General features: G+C 32.9%; 1 protein-coding gene across 3 annotated transcripts in view; it reads left to right on the top strand.

Moving 5' to 3' along the window:
• The window catches only part of HDAC6 (histone deacetylase 6), a 173811-nt gene that overhangs the window by 47664 nt on the left and 106043 nt on the right, over positions 1 to 20104 (top strand). For all 3 annotated transcript variants that reach the window (XM_075365359.1, XM_075365351.1, XM_075365368.1), the window contains exon 4: positions 13010 to 13140. In XM_075365359.1, the coding sequence (XP_075221474.1) occupies positions 13010 to 13140 (131 nt within the window). The remainder of the gene's footprint in view (positions 1 to 13009; positions 13141 to 20104) is intronic.

The raw sequence follows: 20104 nt of genomic DNA, 5'->3' as shown, positions 1-20104 counted from the left end.
AGCAACCGGTCTCACTGAATTGTTTATACCATGCGCGAATTGAATTGTCACTTGGTGGCTCCTTATGAAATTTCAACCGAAACGCACGTTGCACAGAAATTACTGACGTTGACAAGTGAAATTCTAACACACAAAAGCTCGCGCTTCCCGTGGCAGCCATTTTCTCTACTGTCGACGCCTAGCGAGCAAATGGTTTACTTTACTAACTGCCTAGTATATGTGGAAAGAACTATTTGAAGTACTCTTTCGTATAGTACTTGTTTTATTCTTATGAGTGAAATAGTTTTTTGTTAATGAATTTTCGAAACTCCGAAGAACATTATGAAACGCTCTGTATATGTTCCTTCAGATTTGCGAGACTAAAATATTTTCATATAAAGTCGCAAAATACAGTAAATTTATCGATCAAACAGCTTCTATCACAATTCATAGTTTGTTATAAATGTATTTTATATTATTAACATACTATAGTTTATACCCTGACTCTATGAGGTCAGGGTATTCCCTATAGCAGCTGTTAATTATTCATAATTAGTTGTTTATATATATATATATATATATATTGGTTTAAATAGATACTACATAGCAATAATTTTTTATTTCTACTTAATGTAAGTAAATTAGTTCTTGTACGCATGCGCAATAGTATATTAATCGATGTATGTTACGAACAAATAACACATGGTATTCATGTGGTATATACAAATGTTCATACGGTATTTTCACCGTTTTTAAGCTAATTATCATTGCAAATATGAGTTTTTTAACACTACAAAATTATGTCAAAATGCTGGGAAAGCGTTTAAAGCATGGTATTATAATAAACAAAAGAATAAAAAGAATTAATTGAATTTTACAGTAATAAAGCCGAAGCTGGAATCACAGCCTGGGCTTTTTATGAGGTTAAAGGTGATAATAAAGACGAAACAACTAAAATTATTACCGGTACGCATGTTTATAAGAAATTATTACTTATATGCATTTCGCATACATTAAAGAATAAAAAAAAAACAACTGGTTGGATTTCGAACCAGTTGACTACGGGATGCGGTTGTTTGTCGCCTTACATCCGTTCGGCTACGCCAGCTACATGACAAGTACAGTGAAAATTGTATTACGTAAGTTGTATGTTATCTTTTACGTGTAATAAATGTTAACAGCAATACCATATGATCATTACAGTTGTTCACCTTATTTAAATTATATGAGTTTTCATGTTGGTTGTAAGTACTCGTACCAAGTAAGCAAAAAAAGTGTCTAACAAAACTTTTTTAAAAAGTCATTGTGGAAAAAATTAAACTTTTGTTATTTCAACTAGATCTTATTTTATTTTTTTCAGTCGCAATTCAATTATGTGATAATGTTATAAATCTACATTTAATACATTATCTAAGTATGGAACATCAGTACCTTTATATACGAATATAAAGATTTTTAGATTGATTAATTTCATTCAAATCTGATTGTGTAAGATCATTAAATATATATAAAATTTATTTTTATTCAAATACATTATTGGTTACAGTGGATCGATGCTAAAATGTTTTAGTACAGTCTAATTAATATCAATTAGAATCTGTAAAACAATAAACTATTCGGTACTGATAATGTTATAACTTCTTCGCAAAATTTGTTTTTTCATTACAAGTTAATAGTAACATAATTTGATTTTTAGTGTCTTTTGTTTCAATTTTTTTTTGTTTTTTAGAGATTATATTTCTATAATTAAATCTATCTGTATCTACTGATTTGTATTTATTATTTTTATAAAAACTATTAAATTGCACATCTAAAAATGTTATAGGTTTTACTGTAATACTGTCGTACGGAAGACAAACGTTTACGATATCTGTGATATACTTGAAGTCTTTCATTCCAAGAATATTCATGTAAAGGAATTTGATTTAACGCTAATAAATCGAAAATAATGATACTGTTATCATTTTGATTTTTATATACGACCAATTTAAAATCATTATTTTGTTTTACATGAAAAGATAATTGATATTTTGACGAATAAACATCTAATTGGTTTCTATATTGATTGCTATCTTTGGAAATAATGAAATATCACTGGGGTTTGTACTATCATTCAATATATTGCGTGTAATTTTTATATTTTATATTACAATATATATGTAAAATTTTGTCTAGTAGAGGCTCGTAATAGAATAATTACCTTTACCTTTAATAGAATAATTATTAATGATAAATTTATCTCCATGATGGAAATAAAAATATATTTTTTCGATATATTTCAGAAAAAGCAATTTTAGAAATTTTCTTACAAATTCCAGTCAATAAGTGCTTTATTACAACAGGCTCCGCACTGTTTTTCATTTGGTGTTTAATATACATTACACTTTCGAGATCTAAAACTAATAAAACGTTCAAATATAAAGATGTCATAATTCATAACTGTCTTTTAGATACACTTATTGTTTTGTTATTTAGACATTCTTTATATAAATCTTCTGAGATACGTATTATCTGGTTAGAACTGTAAATTTCTTTATACAAATGTGGAGATATAATTGTTTGCAATCTGATATATAAAGAATATTTATTATAAAAAATTTTTATTATTTGTTTTAAATTTTTATACAATTCAACTACCATTTGATACGTATAATCATTTTGATTTATGTTAAACATAAACGAACTTCTTTTTGAAAGAGGATTTCTTTTGTGGTGGGTTTCCCCGAGATTGGCACACATTACTGCAAACAGAAATATGATGGGACTGATAGTAGCTGCTGAATAATAAATGTGGTAACTTTTTAAATTATCACTTTGTATTTAGTTTCCACTAATATTATTATTTAGCAATTTCTTACTAGGTTTTTCTTTTCTAAGTTTTACAATGTTTTTCACTTTTATTAGATCGAATTGTTCTTAGAGTATGGATACGTCTATCACAATTGAAGATTTACAAATATTTGCCGGGTGATTCAAAAAGGACTTCACATCTTTTAAAGCATATACAAATTTAGTGAGTAAGTTACAGATACGGTTGATGTCATTTCATAGAAAAATACATCTAGTTTGCCACCCAATATTCACTTTGGTTCGATATGGCTTCCATTTGTAATTAGGCATACATCCCACCTGAAGACGATTTCATTCTAGACTGTAGCAAGCAAGTCGGGAGTTACCTCTGCAGTGTTAATTCGAAATCTTAGCTCAACAAGATCAGCAGCCAAAGGTTGTACATAAACCCGATCTTTAATGAAACCCCCCAAGAAAAAATCTAGCGGGGTCATATCTGGAGAGCGAGATGTCCATGCAATTGGACCTTCATGACCAACCCACCGACGTGGGAATCGAGTATCAAGAAAATCTCGGACTTCTAGGCAGTAGCAAGGCCGGTGCGGGATTTAATGTACTCAGTAAGTCACTTTTTGGATAAAACAGGTATGTTTTAGAGATGTACTTCACGACAATCAAGGCGTGGCTACTATCTCCCAGATACATTTACCATGACGCGACGTAATGTCCTGCGTGATATTCTCCTTTAGAATTCCATTTAATTATAAGGACGGTGTGAGTGAAAACTAAGTTTTCAATTATCATCCGTAAAAAAAAAGTTACTGCAGTAAAGTTCGGTGAGTGGAAGGGCACCAAGCGAGAGAGAATTCGCTCGTAGAATGCGCGTAGGGTATTCATCGAGAGATGTTTCGACATTACAGACTTTTTCCTGTACGAATTTAGTCTCGCGCCACTGACGTATTCATTGATCGATCATTTTTCATGAAGATGGCAGCCTCATGTTGGCGATCATAACCGTCTGACTGGCCGAACTCTCGACTTGCCTAACGCGAACTGTCCACATAAAATATGCGCTGCTGCACGGAATCATTGTTCATTGAATTCAAGGGCACCGCAACGAACGCAAGGGTAGCGGTAGATATATGTTCCCCTATTAGTTGCAGTACCTTTTTTCCCCTACATCCCCGAGCCGGACATCCAATTAAGTATACTCGACTCGGGGACGTGTCCTTTCCGGATCTTTTAATTGCCTGCCTCTAATCTCCAACGGAAGAACCAAGCCCGGCTATGCCGTTCCCAGCCCCCCCCCCGCCGGAGACCGGGTCTCGGTCTTTCCTTTTGTCTCGGTCTTTCCTTTTGCCAGCCTCAAACGGACGGCGCAGGAGCCGAAGTTGCCAAAGCGTATCCGGGAACCCACACCGCCGGCCGGGTCTCGGTCTTTTCATTCATTCACACCTAACGGACCCCAGGAGTTCCCGCTCCATCACGGGAACCCACAGACCAGGGCATGTGAGCCCTCAGGAACGGGGCTGTCCGCCCAGCCCTGCTATAAACTACAACCCTCAGTATCCCAGTCGTCTTGCCTCATCTTCTTTTCTTCTGAGAACTGCTCGTGCAAATATTACAAAATTATGCCAGTTTCCGGACATAGCCAAGAGCCACTCCGAGAGCTTCTCCGGTCGGGTATGCATCAGTCCTGCATTTATACGATGTTCCTCCCATCGTCTGCACACAAAAATAGTGTATTCGGCATCGTCAACCGCATCGCAGTAGCAACAGATTGGTGACACTCTCCTGCCAAATCTATGCAGGTATTGTTCAACCGCACCATGTCCCAACATGAGTTGCGTTGTGTGATAATCTAATTCGCCATGAGAGCGATCTAGCCAAGCATCCAGGTTTGGGATAATTCTTCTTGTCCATGCGGCCACTGCTGAACCCGCCCATGCCACCTTCCATTGTTGTAGTATAATAGAATTGGCCTCATCTTTGGCTACACCGGACGCCCTTAGTTTTCGTCCTTTAATCTGCAATTCTATCGGGGACACCGAAGAAAGCACGCACAGTGCTTCATACGATAAGGTTCGGTACCCCGAAACTACGCCCAGAAGCGACTTCCTATGAGTGCTAGTTAATTTTCTTCTATTGCGCTGGACATTAACCGCATCGTCCCATACCGGGGCGGCGTACAACAGAGACGACGTTATCACCGAGGTGATAAGTCGCCTCTTCGACGGACGTGGAATTCCTTGTCCCGCAAAGAGACCTCGCATGGCACGGATTGTTGTTTCCACTCTGCCGCAGATCATGGCCACATGACTGGAGTATTTGAGGTGTTTATCCAGTAACACCCCTAGATATTTAGCACTTTCCACCTCGACAATATCCTCTCCTCTCAGGCGCAGATTTAATCTTCTGAGTATCCTCCTACCAGTGAAGAGGATACCCTTGCATTTGGAAGGAGAGACCTCCAAACTGTTGTTGACGAGCCTTTCATTCACTAATTCTAAGGTAATATTCCCCTTGTCCTCCACTTCATCTAAGGTACTGGCCTCCACTAGCAGCGAGATGTCGTCCGCGTATCCTACGACATTCACCCCCGGCGGGAATTGAAGTCGGAAAATTTCATCATAGAAGATGTTCCAAAGTAGGGGTCCGAGTACAGATCCCTACGGGACTCCACCGAAGATCTGATGACTTACCACACCATCCACCGTATTAATTTCAGTCCGTCTTCGGATAGATAGCTGGCTACTTTCGTCACTATGTACCCGCTTATATTCATTCCTTGAAATGCCTTCAATTTAGCTGGCCAAGGTACCAAACCGAAAGCGTTCCTTATATCCAGGAGTATCATTAGTGGGACACGCCTGGTTCTCCAAGTCCCAGCCTTCACCGCAGCAGCCCATGAAACGACTTTGTTGATGGCGTTAATAGTTGACCGCCTCCGCCTAAAGCCAAACTGATTCTCATGGAGGAGGTTGTTGTTTTCCAGCTCCTCAATTAGTCTATTAGCGATGAGCCTCTCCACGACTTTTCCCATATTATTAATGATACTTATAGGGCGATATTCGAGAGTCCCTGGAACTGATTGTTGTTTGGGCAAGAAACCAGTTCTTGACGTTTTCCAGCAAGCAGGAAAAAAGCAATGCTGGACCCCATAACTCGCAATATCTGTCATCTCCCACGGGATGACGGACATCAGACCCTTTATGACTGCAGCTGGCACACCATCGGATCCTGGACTCTTTCTATTTTTTTGTATTTTAACCGCAGTCGCCACTTCATCCTGGGTGAACCTGCCACGTTCACCAGGTATTAGCTCCGTGATGCCCGTATCAACCCGCGGGAAAAGCACTTCCATGTGTCGTGTAGCTTCTATCTTATTAAGGACGGGCAACCGTCTTCCCAGTCTCTTCATGACTACCTGGTACGCCTGTCCCCAGGGGTCAGCATCTAGTTCACTGCATAGCTCCCTCCACTTCTGCCTTTTTGCATGCTTAATCATGAAGTTTAACTGTTTTCTTGCTGCTCGGTATTGTGTAATCGCCGTGTTCAGGTCTCGATCAGCTCCGTATGTTCTCGTTCTAAGTCTTTGCACGCGCCTCTTCATGGATTGCAGAACCCTGCGTTGATCCGCAGTATCGGAAGACCACCTATAGACAGGGTGATGTCTGGTAGCTCTTTCGGGGAGCCTGGCCAGCTCATTAATCATGATCTGTTGTAATGTATCTGGCGTGACCGGTCTGCCATACGTTATTTTTGCAGCAACTTTGCGAACAATGGTCTCGAAAGTCTAAAGCATAGATGTTGATTTCTAATATGAGTCTCAGTATCAAGGATTTCAACAGAAACTGCCAAATGATCACTTGCAGTCTCGACCTGCAAAACCTGCATGCTCACCATGTCTGGTGGAGATCTACTGTCGATCAATACCAGATCCAGGATACACGAATGCCCGCGGGCGTAAAAATTGGGTGACCCATCATTGATGCACACAAGCCCAGTAGTTCCTAGTAGTTCTTCTAGCGCTAGTCCTCTGTTGTTTGAGGAACCAGTCCCAGCCGCTACGGTATTGCAGTTGAAGTCACCCACAACAATTGTCCTCTTTGGGGCGTTCATGACCATCCTCTGCAGTCCGAGCAGTCTGGCTTCGTACTCCGCAAGCGTCACATTCGGGCTTATATAGACCCCAAACAATATATAGTTACAGAGTTCTATCGCAACGACTCCTTCAGTCCTCAAATATAAGCTATAGTCCCAGTTTCCAGTAATTTTCTTGATAGCCACATCCCCGGCGGTATCTGGCACCTATCGAGACCCAGCCGCAGAGTATACGTTAGGCTCAGTGGTGGCAACAACAAAGTTGTACTCTCCAGTATTAGCTGTCTCCTCCACCAAGTCATGGGATAGGAGGCTTCGATGGTTATTGATTAGTAAGACTCTAGGCATCGCGCTTCATTCCGCATTCAGTGCCCCCGGTGCGGTGGTTTAGGCTACGGCAATCAAGACATCTGGATGCCTCTCTGCATTCCCGGATACGGTGTCCAGCGCCACTGCAGTTATAACAGAGATTGGTTCTGTCAACATAAACTTTTCTGAACTATTCAAAAAATCTTTAGTACAGTCAATCTAACCTGCATTTTTGATTCTTTAAGTAGTTCGAAATAAAGGTGATCTAATGATTATATGTAAATTCCAAGTACTATATTTTGTGTATTTGTAATTGTATATGAACATTTTTTTTCTCAAAACATTGGGGTGAGTTAGATTTAACATTTTTATATATATAAAATTTTTGGTAGACTTACTCTGTTGCCTTTTATTTATGAAAAATTTTATTTGTGCATAATATTTTACAAGGTATATAAAATTACATTGACAAAGTTACGTTATAATTAGACCACTGGGTTGGACATAAGTGCTTTCAGAAAAACACTGTTTTGGGTGACATACAAATAATTTTTACTGAGATTATATGCTTTGCGATTGTATGCAAATTATTCATGTATTTTATTAGATATATTGACTTCTTTAAACATTAATGACAATAGATAGATAATTTTAGTGAACTACGATAGCTGGTTAATTATATCTATTAAAAACAACATAAGAATATTTTCAAAATATATGATTGTATTCTTTTTTTTTAGTTACTCTTAAATAACTTTAAATCATTTATTTTCTGTTTACTAAGTGAATTAAATTCTTTATAACCTTAATTAAAAATAAAATAAATAAATTTTATTAAAATGCATCTTCAGCGATTAAAAAAGGAACTTTTGCAGAATGAAGGAAACCAATCCTTTCGTCTTAAAATTTTAGTTGCTTTCATTTTTTCTGTAGAATATTTTACTGAAGTGCATTCATAGTGAGTATATCATAAAAAAACTACAAAGAGTGTGAATCCTTTTCATGTTCTAAAAAATAGTTTGAGCAGAGGAAAGGATTTAAAAGTTTTTTAAATTTTACTTTTTACCTGACAATAAAAAAGAATTCTTTTCAAATCATCATTTGAAGATACATTTCATTTTTTCTTATTTATTTTTCAGTATTGGATTGTTATAGCATGATGATACAAAGTCTGATATTCAAAGTAATCTCAAGCAAAATTTCAAGAAAATAAAAATAACTATTTTAGGTTAAAAGATTATACATATCTTAAAATTTAGAAAACCTCTGCTCACAGTCTGCAGAATTGTTTACACTATATGTCATTTCTCTGCATTTGTTTTGTGTTTTTATTAAGGTACAGGCTTTGTGATTATTATGAACTGCTTTTTTTGTAGGATAGAATTTTTGCATGTCTATCCATATTTAAATAAAAATAAACCCAGAATAATGTAAAATATAAGAATATTTCCTGTATTTTAGGTTTGAAATACTAATATGAAACCGTACATTTGGTTCAGTGAAGAAGACATTGGGGAACCACTTCACACCCACTTCCCCTAGCAGGCTAGATATTGGATGTTTGTTATATTTAAAGTGATATGTCATTTTTAGAATTGACTTGTGACTCATATCAGGTCATTTACAATTGTTATGTTTATATGACATATATCTAAAATACATACATTAAAATGTTAGAGAATTGATATGGCCTATTCTGTACTCTAGTCTGTTGTGTCTATCACCCTCTCATAAGTTATTTTAAGACCTCTTACAATTAAATTTCTTAATATGGTTATGTATAAAATAATTTGGGAATAATACCACTTTAAAAGCTGCTTGTTTTGGCTGTTTACCCATATCACAAAGCTTCACCGTTAATGAGGCCCAGTTTTTCTTCAGACAAAGGTCAAGAACTTCAATGTTCATGGAACTTTTATAAATTTTAAACTGATATGGTCAACCCATTAAAACACAACTATTAACAGTTTATTAATCCTTAATTTTACATCAAGATCAAAACATCTCGCTTTAAAAAAGACTTGAAAAAATAATTACTTTTTATTTCTTATTGTATTCTGAATAAAAATAAACTAAGTTTTAATTTTATTTAAAATATCGTCAACCTCAAATATGAAGGACTTTTAAATCTTATTTTTAGAGTTAACCCAACGAGAAAAAAGCCATCTCTAAGAAGAGCATGTGCAAGAAAGCATCGTTATAAATATGTTAAAATGAGTGCAAAGAAACTAGTGATACTACCATGTCTGAGATAAAGCTCTACTCTGGAATATATAAATGTAATGTTATTTTTCAAGTTTTTTATTAAACGTACATAAAATCTAAGGTGGAATTCAGTAAAATAATGTTCAGAGTAGATTTAGAACACTTTTTACAATGAATTCTAATATTTTCATGATAAATTTATGCTTAAATCTTCAAAGCAATTTGAAAGATGTTTTATTAAACACACAACGTGAAACATTTTTCTCATTAAAAATACAGCTTTTGGTATGTGAATAGCATTTGATTTTGTTCTGCATTTAGTTACAAAAAATTAATTATCAATGAAAACTGTGGAAAAATAAAGTTCTGTATTAGATCACTCTTACTTTATGAATAGTTTACCTAATTTTGGTTAATAAAATATTAAAGTAGATTTCAGGCTTTTTTCATAAATTTCATTCATGGGCTCAAAATAGTTAGCTTACAAACATTTTACTTAGTCAGTGACTGAAAGTATTAATTTTAAGTGTGACCACCATAACCTCTAACACTATCTGAACATATTATTAAATTATTCTCTTATTAGCAGTTCTAGTTCCCAATACTCAAGTTCAGTTATTTTTACCTTTTTGCTACAAGTCTTCCAATCTTCCACAATATTTCTTTCAATTTTCATATTTTTGTCAAAATCTGATGAAAACAATTTTGTTCTTAAAATCAGCTTTCATAATTTCTTTGCAAACAAAAGCTTATTTTTTTAAGTTAACTTATGGTGGCTGAACAACACTTGAAGCATTTTGGCCTCCTCAACTACATCAATCTTAAGTCACTTTCTCCTAGCCATAATCTGTAGCTCTTAGAAGTTGCCATTACTATTGTCTTCCCATTTTTGCCTAGGTCAACCTACTGGAGAATTATTTCCTGTGGATGGTATTCAGATGTTATGAAATGTACCACTACTCTGTTGCTCTTAGAGTACGATCTGCCCATGCTTTCTTGTTCAACTACAACTGCTTTATCAAATCTATGAACTATGTTCTTATTCTTTACCTTCTTGTTCTTTTACTGCTCTGCATATCTGATAAGAGTTTTCAAAATAAATATGTAATCTTTATCTTAAACAAATACATCCATAAATAACAAAAACTAACGTATTATAAATTTTGAACTTTTTTATGTTAAGATTATTGTCTGCATAAAATTATTCAAAGCCACAGTCAATTTAAATATGACATGTATTAGTAGTTATTATTTTGAAATTTAATTTTTCTGTTTATAGTAGCACCTAGATATTTAAATTTCCTTGGGTGTTTAAAATCGTTTTAACATACTTATTATTCCTTCTTTTCTGTATTGAAACTAATGCACACTTTCACATACTTTTATTCATTCTTAATTGTCAAGTCAATTTATAAGATCTACTTGATTACCTAAGTCCTGAATTATTTGAAATATTTTAATGGCTATAGATTTATGGTATAGATTGCCATGACCAGGCATGCTGATAACAGCGGATCATTGAGCAACAAGATAATTTTCGGTCCTTGTAGAATTTCACAGGGTTGTGATAAAAAAGTAGAATGCCCTATTTGATGATTAGTTTCTTATACTTTAAAATATTTTATTTAGTTCATATTACATTGGTTTTGGCATCATTGAAGAAATAAAATATATTTTTTTCATAACGAATCAGTAATGTTAATTTTCCTCATATTAGAAGATTGAGTTTTCCAAGAAGTGAGTTATTTGTGTATGTAATATTAACATTAATAGTTGTCAATAATAACAACTGACTGAAAAAGAAAATCAGTGATAGTGGTTCTTATTGTGCAGTTGGTTATCAGAATAATCTAACTACTAACCAATTTATACTAATTTTTTTGTACTTTATTACTGTGCTAAATAAACATGACTTTTTGATGTATTTTCAAGAAGTACCTTTTTTTCTAAATTTTTGAATTTACAATATTTTTATGCCTCAAGCAAGGACAGTTGTATCATTGTATTTTTCGAGGCATATTAAATTTCCTGTCTGTTATTTTTCATTACTGCTCTATAACTATAAAATCATTAAAATATTTTATTATTACACAAATTTTCCTGCAAAGTTTATTTTTTAAATTAAAGATTTAGATTCTGTCATGTGGAATCACAAAAATAAACAAGTCTTATACAATAAATAAATAAGTTTTAACATTGGAAATTCTGTGCATAATAAAACCTAAAATTAAAATCCAGAACATTCTTTAAATACTTCATATTTAGACTGACACTGAAATTAATAACTAATGTTTAGAAAGCAGATTCCAATTGTATCAATTATTAACAACTATGATAACAGAAATTCACAACATACAGAGTGATTCATTTAAAAGTGGCCAATATACATTTTTTTTTTTAATTCCATCTAAAACGTTTTTAGATTACTGCTCTGTTTATCTAGCTATCAAATGGGTCTATAATCAATTGTATTTTTGTGATGAAAAATTTGGTGTTTTTGCCATTTTTTGAAATCCTATAGTCTCTTCAATAGAAAATTAATGTAATGTAGGGTTAATTAGATGCAGGATATATGATGTACATAATTTTTAAGGAAATTTATTTTGCCAGAAAATCCCCAAACAGTACAGTTTTATTAGTGAAAGAAAATAGCAGTAAATATCATCTGGTCATCAGACTGCATCTGTGGCTAATTCTGAACAGAATGTTTGCTTAAAAAATCAGATTATTATGTCACCAACAGTACTCACACTTAATATCTGTTTGTAAAGAAACATTGTGAAAAATTATCCCAATAGTGCAGTTTTTAAATATATATCGGATCATGTAAAATATGAATCAAATTCAAGCAGTCAAAATGTAAAACCTCTGAATCAGTACTATTATTTTCCGTAGAAACATATTGTCTTGTTTTGATTCTTAGTAATAAAAGGTTTCTACGGGTGAATTGTGCCCAGTTTACCTTGCTTCATCAGTGAAACATAGTTTTATTTGTAAAAATTATGAAAACTATTAAAATTCTAGGTAGTTTTTTTATAGAAAGTTCTCACAAGTGGTACATATGCCCTGCTGCATGATAAAAAGTTCAGTAGGTGTTGTGCTGTTTTATAGTTTTGTCATTTTTGATGAGATAGTGGTTATTTTAAGAGTAAATATCTCTGAATATTTATATTTTTCAAATACTTGTCTTTCTTTAAATAAAAATCAAATTTATCAAAATATTAAAGACGACTTCAATTTCGTGCATTTAAATTCTTTTTGCTTAATGAAATCCTACAAAATTGTCTGTTAACGGACAAGTTTTAAATAAATCACTTTGTTTTTTTTAAAAAACAACAAAAGTTTACATAACAGAATTGAAACAAATCGACATTAAGGAAAACTACTACAAAAAATCTTTGTTAAATATATTTTTAAACAGAAAATAAATCTTGTCAACAAATAAATTTTGAGTTGCTACATGTTAGTTAATCAGAAGTTTAATCCCAAAGAGAAGTAATGCTTAAGGTAAAGTTTAAAAATTTATATATCAGTTATAAATAAGATTAAATTTTGGTTCATGTTTTAATTTTTATTTATTAACTGACTCATTTGTAAATATTAATAGCATTTTATTATTTAGGCTCAGGATGCCAAGGATTTAGTTCGAGGAGCAACAGGTCTAATTTATGATGATAGGATGACTGAACATCGCTGCTTATGGGATCCAAATTACCAAGAATGCCCTGAACGATTTACGTGCATTATCGATAGGTATTAATTTTTTTTTAACTTCAAATATTATCTTAATTACTTACTCTTAGTTTATCATTGAATTAGGAGTCTTGATTATAATATCTAATTTGTTTTGTTTTCTGGTATCATTTCTTAGTTTTTTTTTAATAAATTTCTTTTATGATATGTTTTCTTTTCATAATGTTTTCTCTATTACTTTTTCTTTTTGGTTGTCTCAGATTTTGAAAAGTTGAGCCTAGAATATTTCATCTGTTCTCAAATTTGATTCTCTTTTATATTGGTTGCTAATTTATGACACCAGTTTTCATTTTAATCTATATATGGTATTTATTTATAATGGGGACCTAACTTATAAATTTATTTTTATGTTAAAGCATCTTATAACACTTTTTACTTTTTATTGGTCTTATTTGGCTGTAAACTGAAGTTTTAGGAACTTTGTCAGTAAACTAATCATTCAAATCATAAGTTATTAAAGTTACAATACTTTTAAGTGGTTTAAAATTAGCCGTATTTTAATTTATTTATAGAACAAATATTGTAACCGGTAATCAATGATTCTCACTTTATTGACTGATCAGTTATAGATAGATGTGGGTTATAGGTTATAGGTCCTGTTTGTTATTAATCTGTTGTAGATTGTAAGTAGACTAAAGATGGACAATTACTATAACAAGCTATAAACAACAAATACATTGTATTAAAAAAAATCGTTCAATGAATTTCAATATTTTTTTAAAATTCAGAGTGGACCTTTTAGTGTATAAAACAATAATTACAAGCAAGATATATAATGCCCAGCATAATAATTATGCTGGGCATTATATAACACTGTAGGAAAATTATTTTTGCATTTTTGGTAGCAAAATTGATTAAATTGATATTACCAACATTATTAAAAAGACTCAATAAAATTTTGAAATTATATGCACTAAATATAATTAATGAGAAATAACTATTTCTATTTTTTTTTAAACAAAAATAATTTAATAAAATTTTGTTTGGAAATTAAATTTAATTTTAAATCAATAAATTTACAGTAAGAATAAATCTATATAACAAAAATTAAATAATGTGACAAAAAGATTTTATATTCACATAAAACAAAATAGGATTCCATTCTACATTTGACCTTGATGATAAATAATATAGACATCTACATTCAGTTAATATACTATTACCATCATACCACAAGCTGCATCAACTTAAATTCAGACATTCGTTCACATTTTTTCTCATGCGATCTTCATTGTCTTACATCTAGACATTGCTTCACCCTTCTCCTGACTGCGAGTTGCTTCTGTTAAATATAGACATAGTTCACACTCATAATTGTGAGCTGCATTGTCTTAAATTTAGACATTGCTTCATACTCCTGACTTCGAGTTCCATTGCCTTAAATTTAGACATTGGTTCACATTCCTGAATGTGAGGTGGTCATAGAGCTTCATCATGTTTAATTTAGATATTTGTTCTTACTTCTGATTGTGAACTGCATTGTGTTAAATTTAGACATTCGTTCAATACTTCTTCTGACTGCGACTGCATCGTGTTAAATTAGGCATTTGTTCTCACTCCTTGCAAGCTGCATCTTGTTTAATTAAGATATTTGTTCACATTCCTTTATACTGCAAGCTGTGTTGTTAGATGTTTGTTTCTTAAATTTTCTGTTGATTTATGATCAATAATTATACGTATAATTTCAGTAATTTTTTTATTTTTGAGTTTATTTGCCAAGATTATTTTTATTAACATTTGTTTAGATCACAGTAAGGGTACGGAATTATAATATTAGTCTCAATGAAATGTTCTTTGGAGTATGTTTTCATAGGTATCAATGTTTAACATGCTGTGCATTTGAAACCAACATTCAAAAAAATTTCTATTAATACTATTTTTGTTATTGTATAATCTGTGAATGGAGTTAAACTAGGCACTAATACGATGAAAATAAAAGCATTTATTGGTGATAATACTGGTGGTATGTACAAGACTATATCTCATTTACATGTCATACATATATCCTCATCTCCCTGGGCGATGGAGGGTTGCTTATTTATTGTACACTAATTGAACAGATTGCAACGTACATAAACATTAGGAATAATAATAATACTGGTGGTATTATTACCATAAAAAATATTGTTGATATTAATATCGTATTGATCAGTTTTACAATTAACTTATACAAGATTTAAATTTTTTTTTTTTGTCTTCAGTCATTTGACTGGTTTGATGCAGCTCTCCAAGATTCCCTATCTAGTGCTACTCGTTTCATTTCAGTATACCCTCTACATCCTACATCCCTAACAATTTGTTTAACATATTCCAAACGTGGCCTGCCTACACGATTTTTTCCTTCTACCAGTCCTTCCAATATTAAAGCGACTATTCCAGGATGTCTTAGTATGTGGCCTATAAGTCTATCTCTTCTTTTAACTATATTTTTCCAAATGCTTCTTTCTTCATCTATTTGTCGCAATACCTCTTCATTTGTCACTTTATCCACCCATCTGATTTTTAACATTCTCCTATAGCACCACATTTCAAAAGTTTCTAATCTTTTCTTCTCAGATACTCCGATCGTCCAAGTTTCACTTCCATATAAAGCGACACTCCAAACATATACTTTCAAAAATCTTTTCCTGACATTTAAATTAATTTTTGATGTAAACAAATTATATTTCTTACTGAAGGCTCGTTTCGCTTGTGCTATTCGGCATTTTATATCGCTCCTGCTTCGTCCATCTTTAGTAATTCTACTTCCCAAATAACAAAATTCTTCTACCTCCATAATCTTTTCTCCTCCTATTTTCACATTCAGTGGTCCATCTTTGTTATTTCTACTACATTTCTTTAATTTTGTTTTGTTCTTGTTTATTTTCATGCGATAGTTCTTGCGTAGGACTTCATCTATGCCGTTCATTGTTTCTTCTAAATCCTTTTTATTCTCGGCTAGAATTACTATATCATCAGCAAATCGTAGCATCTTTATCTTTTCACCTTGTACTGTTACTCCGAATCTAAATTATTCTTTAACATCATTAACTGCTAGATCCATGTAAAGATTAAAAAGTAATGGAGATAGGGAACATCCTTGTCGGACTCCCTTTCTTATTACGGCTTCTTTCTTATGTTCTTCAATTATTACTGCTGCTGTTTGGTTCCTGTACATGTTAGCAATTGTTCTTCTATCTCTGTATTTGAACCCTAACTTTTTTTAAATGCTGAACATTTTATTCCAGTCTACGTTATCGTATGCCTTTTCTAGGTCTATAAATGCCAATTATGTTGGTTTGTTTTTCTTTAATCTTCCTTCTATTATTAATCTGAGGCCTAAAATTGCTTCCCTTGTCCCTATACTTTTCCTGAAACCAAATTGATCTTCTCCTAACACTTCTTCCACTCTCCTCTCAATTCTTCTGTATAGAATTCTAGTTAATATTTTTGATGCATGACTAGTTAAACTAATTGTTCTGTATTCTTCACATTTATCTGCCCCTGCTTTCTTTGGTATCATGACTATAACACTTTTTTTGAAGTCTGACAGAAATTCCCCTTTTTCATAAATATTACACACCAGTTTGTATAATCTATCAATCGCTTCCTCACCTGCACTGGGCAGTAATTCCACAGGTATTCCGTCTATTCCAGGAGCCTTTCTGCCATTTAAATCTTTTAATGCTCTTTTAAATTCAGATTTCAGTATTGTTTCTCCCATTTCATCCTCCTCAACTTCCTCTATAACATCATTTTCTAATTCATTTCCTCCGTATAACTCTTCAATATATTCCACCCATCTATCGACTTTACCTTTCGTATTATATATTGGTGTACCATCTTTGTTTAACACATTATTAGATTTTAATTTATGTACCCCAAAATTTTCCTTAACTTTCCTGTATGCTCCGTCTATTTTACCAATGTTCATTTCTCTTTCCACTTCTGAACACTTTTCTTTAATCCACTCTTCTTTCGCCAGTTTGCACTTCCTGTTTATAGCATTTCTTAACTGCCGATAGTTCCTTTTACTTTCTTGATCACTAGCATTCTTATATTTTCTACGTTCATCCATCAGCTGCAATATATCGTCTGAAACCCAAGGTTTTCTACTAGTTCTCTTTATTCCGGCTAAGTTTGCTTCTGCTGATTTAAAGATTTAAATATAAATTTAAAAAAAATTGTTTTAATAATTTAAAATTAAATTCCATTTACTAATTTTCAATTAATTATAAAATATTTTATTTTTATTCAAACTTTTATTAAAAAACGTATAAGTTTAAAATGAAAATTTTTTTGTAATTATAAATAATAAAAATTTGTAATGAAGAAGAAGCTTTTCTGATTCATAACAACTTATGCATGATGAAAGTAACAAGGTGTCGCACACCCAGCGTTGCGCAGTGGATCGTCCCAAAATCCTTTTCCCGCCATGATGTTTAATTTCGTTTATGCGGTTGGCGCACAAACAGAAGCAAGACATCAATGTGATTAAAGGCAGAATTATCAAAAATAAACAAAAACTTTTGAAACATAAAAGAATAAAATTTATTGACGTATATGAAAATTGGCGTCGAAATGTGGATTTTTACTCTAATATTTATAAATAGGAAGTGCCGTACTCACGTGTGCGTGTACACGCACTTCCAAATAAATATGGAGTGTAGGCTTTTTTGCTTATTTTATATAAAATTTAATTGACTGTATGTGGAGTCGAGAATTATATAAAACATTATAAAATTGTTTTGTGATAATATTTTTAATTAAACTAAAAAATCATCAATTCCGAAGATTGACCAAAATAAATAATATCAGATCTTAAGTTATAAAATTTTGAAATAAGTTATCTCCCATTTAGTTGATTTTCTATTTTAACAGCATTTAAATAGTTTCATAAAATAAATGGAAAATAATATTAGTAAAAAAAAGTATTTTATGAGCATAAAAAAAAAATTATCGGTGATTCGATACCGAACCCCACGAATAGCAAAAGGAGTCGTTACCATTGAGCCATACAGGCTACACGAAGACTTTGTGTCAGTTGCATTTCATAAGATGTGTCCCCTGTTTGTTTGTTTAGGTTTTCATTCATTATTTTGAATTTTATCTTAATTAACAATCAATTTCAATACTCTTAAGAATCAATAGACTTGCATAAAATATTTATTTTTATTAAGGATTATTAAAAAAAAATTTTTTATTATTTTTAATAAATATTACAACTTTATCAGTACCAAATAATACTAACTCATATTGAAAGTGAATAATCATTCATAAATATTCGATTGTTAGCTCGTTTAATCATTATCATGTATTTTTAAATTTTGTAAAATTTTTGTACAACTAAAAAGTTTTGTCCCAAAATCCCTTACTTATATGTTCAAATAACCCGGTAGAAAATGAGATTTTGGGACGAGCGTATACGCATGCGCGCCGAATACTGTGCGCAATGCTACACCTCGTTACTTTCATCATGAATCTATGTATATAATAAACTAGCAGACCTGGCAATGCTTTGCTATTGCTGGATTTGGGTATATATATGCAAATTAAATGAACACAATTGAAAGTTTGATAAAATATTAAAAACTGAGTATTATGAAACTTCACAAAATTTAACCTTTCTTTTTATCCCTTTTCCCTTTTCTTATTTCCCCTTACCTTTTGCCACTTTCCTGTGTTCCCCTTCTATTTTTTCTTTTTTCTTCCTTATTTGACTTTTCCCCTTTCCCTGTTTTCCCTTCCATTTCTACCTTTCTCTCTTTTTCCCTATTTCCCTTTCATTTTTTTCCCTATTTCCTTTTTGAACAGTGTACAGACGGCCTAACGCGTCGGTCGAATATAAATTGGGGTGTCCTTCAACTGCTTTACCTTTGCGACGTTCAAACGTTTTCGCTGATGCATTCCATGTGTAGTGTGTTGGCACTTCAGAGTAAAGTAGCATCTTTGGAAACATATTATCCCTGCACAATGAGAAAAATGCAGTTAACGTTGTTGGCGGTGGTGACAATGCCCTTGCACGTGCATTTTCTATTGTGAAGTACATGCGTTGTCCATTTTCAAGGTGCACTGCCAAATGAACAACTTTTGGATGTCGTTCATGGATTGAAAATGATAAAATGCGCCATATTACTTCATTGCCACTAATGTACCATCCCAGTTGATATTGGTCGATTTCATAGATAGATGCAGTTGCATTTCTCACTCCAAAAACTGCCATATCGCTTCCTTTGTTGACATACTTGCAAATGTACTTGATCGATTTCGCCGAATTGCAATATTCGACATTGATGTGTGCTTTGTATGTTTTCGAGAGTAACGGTGAATACGGTACAACCCAACGATTATAGACTTCAACATCATTGTTTTGTACTTTTAAAGTGATGGATTTGCCGCCATATTCAGTTGATCGTCGACGATAGAGTGTATATCTGTCATTGCTAGTGATAGTCTCGACAAGCAAGTCTCTTGAGTATCATTTCATGCATTTCCCATCACACATGCATGGTGAATTGTTGAGTAAGCCACACAGATCATGAATCATGCTTTTGGTGATGACTTCAAATAGGTCTGGATCAATGTCGACATCTAGTGAGATGTCGACATTGATCTTTGATAGATATTTCTGCTGAGATGACTTCAGCAATTTGATCGGGTGTGATTTTTTTCGATCAACCAAATCAAAATGTGTGCATGTGGCAATCCTGTTTTTTGCCATTGAGTGTAATACATCCAACAACATGTTTCCCAAAAATATGATGCTTGACAATTAAATCTATTAAAGACTTCAATTTTTGTTTGAACACACACGCGTAAATATCATGACGATCCGATGATGATTGTCCAGTTAACAGAAGTTCCTTTATTTCATCCCACGTAGGATTGCATGTGAATGTAATAAACAAATTTGGGCGGAAGTATGCGCTAATATACGTCATTGCATCTTGTGCGTATTCATACATGTGCCGTGGACTACCTGTAA

Source organism: Lycorma delicatula, chromosome 1 (assembly GCF_047948215.1).
Source record: "Lycorma delicatula isolate Av1 chromosome 1, ASM4794821v1, whole genome shotgun sequence".
NCBI classification, from domain to species: Eukaryota; Metazoa; Arthropoda; class Insecta; order Hemiptera; family Fulgoridae; genus Lycorma; species Lycorma delicatula.
The sequence above is the reverse complement of the archived record's forward strand: the minus strand, read 5'-3'. Positions and strand labels throughout refer to the sequence as shown.